We start from the raw sequence: 6,888 nt of genomic DNA, 5'->3' as shown, positions 1-6,888 counted from the left end.
CCCGCTTGGTTACTTCCCTCTTGATCCTACCACTATATATATATATATATATATATATATATATATATATATATATATATATATATATATATATATATATATATATATATATATATAAGCTTGTTTAGGCTCGTAAGCTTAAACGAGCTTGACAAATAAAGCTCGAGCTCGAGCTCGTTTATTAAACGATCCCTAACTTAGGCTCAAACTCGAGCTCGTTTAGGCTCGACTCGAACCGAGTTTTTAACGATCCGAGCTCGAATAGCTCACGAGTAGTTCGGCTCATTTACAGCCCTATGGACATGGATGAAAAGTTTCATCTATGAATATATTCATTAATACCTGAAATACATATAAAATACATAAATATAAATATATGCGTACATATTAATTATTACACATGCATTTAGCGTTAGATTCACAATCGGATTTTAACCTTATAATAAAATACTATGGTATATCAATAAGTATCTAACAAAATATATATAGAAATTACATATTTAGTTTTTTTTTTTATAAACTATGTTTTACAGTAAATTCAACGAATTGTGGTCTATCTTCGACAAAGATCACATTTTCTTTTAGATAGATTTTTAATTAGATAATGTTATATTAATTTTTGTTATACTAGGTTTTTATTTTTATCGTATATTAAGAAATACTATAATATTTTATAATATTCAATGAATATTTATTAACTCGTTTAATTCAATAGATATGAATATAAATAAATGAACTGAAACGAATATGAATATAAATATGGATATAATTGAACAAAACTAAATAAATGAATAAATGATATGGATAGATTGTGATCCTTGCAAGTGAAAATTAGTTTAGAGTTTTAAGACTCGGGCCATTTGAAAGCTAATTTCATTAGCATATAGGCCCACTTCTTAAAATCATACCAGTACTGGTATATTGTAACCATGGTTGCAAAAGTCGGAAAAAATTGCCGAGAACTCGGAAACTCAATCCTGGCGAGAACTCGTTTTGTGAATCGGCCAAAAATCGGTCAACGCATAATTTATCGGTCAACGACCGATTTCTGGAAAAAATCGGTTAACTTCTCGGTCAAATCGCTGAACTTCTTAAAAAATTCGGTCAAATCTCGAAAATTATCTGAAAAGTCTAATATTTATACATATAATTTATTCAAAATATATATTTATATTAAAAATCAACGAAAGTCAACCACCGACTTCTTCTGAGTTCAGAGAACTCTAAAAATTGTCCCGCAGTAACTAACTAGCAACTGATACTGATAATTTTATTCTTAAAATCAAAGAATCAACTCAGATTTGTTCAGATTGTAAAATATTGAACCAGCAGATCAAGTAATCGGTACTGGCAGTATATCTCATAGTTAAACATGGCTCAAAATCCACCTCAAATCGCCATTATCGGTGCCGGAATCTTCGTCAAATCACAGTATCTCCCGAGGCTTGCTGAGATCTCGGATCTCGTCGTTCTCAAAGCTATCTGGAGTCGCTCCGAGGTAATTGAGATTATTTTACATAAATGACAAAACTGTAACCCTAAATCTGTTAATATAATGATTATTATATATGTATGTATAGAAATCGTCAAGTGAGGCTGTTGACATTGCTCGAAAAGTGTTCCCGAATGTGGAATGCAAGTATGGAGATGATGGACTCGATGAAATTATTCGTGATTCAGATATTTCTGGTGTGATTGTTGCTCTTGCTGCTCAAATTCAGGTTCAATTTAAGTTTGTTTTACCCTTTTATGATGGTAACTGTGTATTTGAAGAATGCATAATACATTAGTGGAAAAATGAGTGATGTTTGACATTAAGAATGTGGTAGTTTATGCTCTTCTTTAAAATAAATACATGATAGTGTATACCGTTATTATGGTTGTAATTTCATATTTACAGTCAGTGTATGTGATGAATTTTGACCATGTATCTAATGCTTATGTGTAGAATTGATGGTTATATTGCCTTCTAAAAGAAGAGTTTGACAGTATAGATTATAGAAGTGTTGGAGTTAGGAGCAATAGTTTGATGTTTGTATGTTTTAGGATTTATGTAGTAGGAGATGATTCTGGTGAATATTGTGATTAAACTATTGAAAGTTAGAATCATCATCAAGTTTTGTGCGAAATTTGGATCCCAATTCAAAATATGACTTGCATGCAAAATTTTTTTACCTCTAGGCGAATTTGTGACCTTTCTGCAAACTTTGGACCTTGTTTTTGTTAACCAATGTTTTCCCTTTTCTCTTTGTTATATTTGTGAGTTGTGACTATATTTGACCAATAGATTTCTTATAAGATATAAACTTGTTGACTAACTGGTTTGCACTGCACAACCAAAGGATCCTTACACAAGAAGGTATATTTCTGTCATTCTGTAAACACAGATATCGAAATGTCTGCTTTCATTTGAGGGCCAAGTCAGCATTTGTATCATTTGGATTTTTGATTATTCCAGCACTAGATTGTGTTGTTTATACAACAGGACTTTATTATGGATACAATGATGATAAATAGGTTTCTTGATCTCTTAAGTTTACACATTTAGACGCTTATGCACAGAGTCATAGACGTACAGAGTGAAAGTGATAGGTAGCTTAATGCCTAAAAACTTTGTTTCTAAACCAATTTGGGTGACTTTTTGCATAGAACAACTGTTTAATGCCCAAAGTTCTTCCACTTGTATTTGTAATCCCCTAATCTCCATTAACAACAAAATTATGGATCTGTATGTTAGAGTGAATTCCTTTACAATCAAATAAATAAAAGGGTATCATATTAAAGATGTATGCTTTGATGAAAGTGTGTACATTCTACTACATACATCAATTCAAATCTTCAGTTATTAGATATATATATAATAAAGAATTACAACATCCATGTTGGTTTATAACCATACATCTGTATAAAGTCTACATTCAAACCATATTATGCAGGTGGATATGTCTCTAAAGTTTCTGAAGGCAGGAAAACATGTTCTTCAAGAAAAACCTGCTGCTGCTTGTAAGTCAGATCCTATGTATATAATAAACATGCTTGTGAATTATATCAATCACCATGACATTATATTTCTCTATATCTATATTGATCCTCAAAAACTTTATGATTTCTTCTGCAGGCATTAGTGAATTGGAAACTGCATTATCAAGCTATACTGCTCTGTACAACGATCCATCTACTCAGAAAATATGGGCCGTTGGTGAAAATTATCGGTTTGAGCCTGCGTTTGTAGAGGTACACGTACGTGTATGTTGCACAGTTGTTGAACATTTATATTTATATGATGATGATTTTGTGTGACACTTTGTTATCAACTTTACAGAGCAAAAAGTTGGTGTCTGAAATTGGTGATATGATGAGTGTTCAAGTAATCATCGAAGGATCAATGAATAGTTCAAATCCTTACTTCTCAAGTTCATGGAGACGCAATTTCACTGTAAGGCATATAAACTATGATAAGTAACTTCATATAAGAATTTTATTTTTTTATTTTTTTTATTATTATTAATTTTTTTTTTTTTTATGTGTTGATTTTTTATTTACTTGGTCGTTAGATGGTGATTTCGTTGCTTTAGTGGTTTATAACTTAGTAGATTATACGGGTGATGATTCGTACACAAGCACTCTTTGGACGTACACAACCAAACATGCTTTATGTTAATGCAAAACATGTTTGGTGGTTTATGGCTATAATTTGGAGTGTACAAATCACTTCCCTATATGGTAGCACTGGGCAGTTTAGCTTAAAAGAGGGATTATAGATTAAATATGATATAGTTGCATAATTTGATATTCATGGAATAAGCAAAAATCCTAGAACGTCACCTTGAGTTTGTCGATCTTAAGTTTTGTGGAATGCTAACTCTGTATCTCTCTATATGTGGCAGGGAGGATTTATTCTAGACATGGGTGTACATTACATTGCAGGGTTAAGAATGGTAAGTTTTTTGTTTATTTAATTGTAAAAATATTGTCTTGTGATCACAATTGACGAATTGATTATTAATTGTACAAGGCAAATTAGACTAACATTAGTTTTTGTATACTTACTTGATCAGCTTGTTGGATGCGAGGTAGCTTCGGTGTCAGCTATGACATCACATGTGGATACAACCCTGCCCCCACCAGACACAATTTCCTCTGTATTGTAAATCTAGACACTTATACCTTTTCACTGTTTTCATATTTCTATTGAAAGTTTGAGTCTAAAGTGACTAAATTTTATTTTATTTTTTTATTTTTTCTAGTCAACTGGAGAATGGGTGTTCTGGAGTGTTTGTGATGTTGGTATCCTCAAAATCACCAAAGGTTACTACTTTAATGTGCTACTAACAACTTCTTTTAAGATATATGTTTTATTTTGTGAAATTATAATAATGTTAGAATATTGGTATAGATTGTATGGCGAGTAGTTGGCTTGCGTGGGACAGTGCAAGTTGAACGGGGAAATAAAGATGGACAACATGGTTATGTGGTAATGCATCTTGTTATATTTTGCAATGGAAATGATAATAATATGATTCCTTAAGGTAAATAGATTAAGAGGTTTCATGCTCTTGAAAACACATTGGGTGACCCTCAAACTGTTTTTGACCCATCTATAGTTTCTATTAAAATCCTATAATGATGATGTCATTATTAGGCTAATTCATTTGTTAAAAAAATTAAAAAACAAAAGAAAAAAAATCTAAGCATAGTGGGTGATGTCATTAATCTAAATAAATTTGAATTAAAATTTAATCTTATTTATTAATTATTATTACTAAATCTTATTAATGGTTATTTTAATTATTAAAAATAATTATTTTAATTAATTATTTTATTTTAATTATTTTAATTAACTATTTTAATTATTTTAATTGAGTACGAGAAGGTATAAAAACTAGGCAGAAGGAAACCAATTCTTATTATATTTTAATTTACACTTTAAAAATAAAATGACAACCAATATTATCTCTTATGATTGGATGTGGATTGTTTAATATGCATTTTAGGTGTTTGATGAAATGTTCAACTGACGAGTTTCTTAGTCGGATTCTGTAGGTCCACGGGTCATTAAACTAAATGACTTTAACATTTACGTTTACTTAATACCTAAAACATATCACTAAACTGTTTCGTTTAAATAAACCCGTGATTTCACGGGTCATTTCACTAGTTTGAGATAAAATACTAACCAAAAGAGACCCATTTTGGTTCAATCTTGTCACCTTTGAAATGAATGCAGTTCCCTGTGAAAATTTAGCTTTGAAAATACTACTTTTTAATGTCTTGATGTTACTTGTATGTTATTAGGTAACTCTGTTTACTGGCAATGGAGAAACAAAGAGCAGTTTCTATCCATTTAGTGGTGTGAATGAAGAGCTGAAAGCTTTCTTAAGTGACATTTCAAAGGTCACTCTGGTATTATATAATCTTAACTTTTGGAACCTAAATCAACTTTTAGTGAAGTTGCCAAAATAGAATCATTGCATTTTGTGAATGATTTAGGATTATTTAATTATGATTACTTGAATGTGTGCACAGAATGGAAATAAGATTGAAGCTGAAGCTCGCAGCTCATACGTCGAAGGTGCACGAGATGTTGCTGTTCTGGATGCAATGCTTGAATCTGGAATGAGGCAAGGAGCCTTTGTGAAGGTGGAAAAGTTATGAACATTATTCACTCATCCAATCCAATCCAACTTTTGTAGTATTTGTAATGGTTAACTCACAAGGCATCCAACGGTGGAGATTGAATATGAATTATTATTGTATCTAATCTAATTTAATCGGCAACAAGCACATTATTCCCAAAGTCAACTTTATCCTTCTTGCCATAGTTTGCGCCTCATCTTTAGTTTGTGTTATTGTTACATTGACAGTGTTGCTATAAATAAAAAAACTACTACTTTGTGTTCTGAGCGTTGCATACCATACATTCCATATGACCATATCTATCATACATCGATATAAATACGTAGCGAAAGGATCCTCTCTAAACTAATTTGCAACGACTTAAAAAAACGCTCAACCATTTTTTTTAACGGCAGTATCGGCATTATCCATAGGTTACTTAACCACATTCGCGATCATATGCAACCCACATACGGGTTAGGAGGGGACCCAAATCATAACAACCCAGGCAGTACGGTTGAAGGTTGAGAAAACCTCTTCCGACAAGCTAATTGATGGCAGTATCAATTAGATATTGACCCTGGGAATCTAAACATGCGCCCACTCGTTGAGAACAAACAGACCGCCCCCTATTATAACACTCAGGCAATGTCTCGATGGTAAAAAAAAATAGCTCAACCATTTAGTTAAAATAATTTCGGTATGTCACAATTATATTTCTTTAGACTAATTGTTTCACATTCTAAACTATCAAAAGATAGTCTAGTGGTTGACGTTATGATATTCTTAAAATATGTTTTGGATTCAAATGTCAATATCAACAACACATTTTATAAGGTGGATAGAGAAGGGTAAAATATGGTCATCGGATAACCTGATTAGGCCACATACATTATACGCTTCCCCTGATTACCTGAACATGGTAATAATTTTTTTTTTTTTTTTTTTTTTTTTTTTTTTGGTAAGAGAGGAAACCCTCTTATGAACGAGTACATTGGCTCTCTCATAGAAGGTAAAACCTCGGGTAATCAAGGCCCCCAAGCATGAGACCTGATACCGGGTGAATTGTGCATTATGCGCACCTTCTAGTCACACTTCATTTTTGAGGAATATTGAAACGGTCTTGTTTTCTAGAATCAAAGTTCCACATGTGACACATTTTGGATAGCATACTGTTTACTTGTTCCTATGGTTTTCTAGTAGGTTTAGAAATGTTAGAAATGATTGGAACCTTTGGCTCCCAAACCCTTTACTTTGCATGTAGTTGTTCTC

General features: G+C 32.0%; 1 protein-coding gene across 2 annotated transcripts; it reads left to right on the top strand.

Annotated features, from left to right (window-relative positions):
- Positions 1 to 1,246: 1,246 nt before the first annotated feature.
- On the top strand, positions 1,247 to 5,879 carry LOC139867806 (dehydrogenase FPY6). Of its 2 annotated transcripts, none has more exons than XM_071856164.1 (11): positions 1,247 to 1,498; positions 1,581 to 1,721; positions 2,937 to 3,003; positions 3,119 to 3,234; positions 3,323 to 3,436; positions 3,888 to 3,938; positions 4,059 to 4,147; positions 4,248 to 4,308; positions 4,397 to 4,474; positions 5,296 to 5,394; positions 5,527 to 5,879. In XM_071856164.1, exons 1-11 carry the CDS (start codon positions 1,373 to 1,375, stop codon positions 5,653 to 5,655), a joined length of 1,071 nt encoding a protein of 356 aa, XP_071712265.1. In that variant the 5' UTR covers positions 1,247 to 1,372; the 3' UTR covers positions 5,656 to 5,879. The 2 variants fall into 2 exon arrangements, with proteins under 2 accessions (XP_071712265.1, XP_071712260.1); XM_071856159.1 differs by having other exon boundaries at positions 5,296 to 5,403.
- The last annotated feature ends 1,009 nt before the right edge of the window (positions 5,880 to 6,888 follow it).

This window comes from Rutidosis leptorrhynchoides, chromosome 1 (assembly GCF_046630445.1).
Source record: "Rutidosis leptorrhynchoides isolate AG116_Rl617_1_P2 chromosome 1, CSIRO_AGI_Rlap_v1, whole genome shotgun sequence".
Classification (NCBI taxonomy): Eukaryota; Viridiplantae; Streptophyta; class Magnoliopsida; order Asterales; family Asteraceae; genus Rutidosis; species Rutidosis leptorrhynchoides.
The sequence above is the reverse complement of the archived record's forward strand: the minus strand, read 5'-3'. Positions and strand labels throughout refer to the sequence as shown.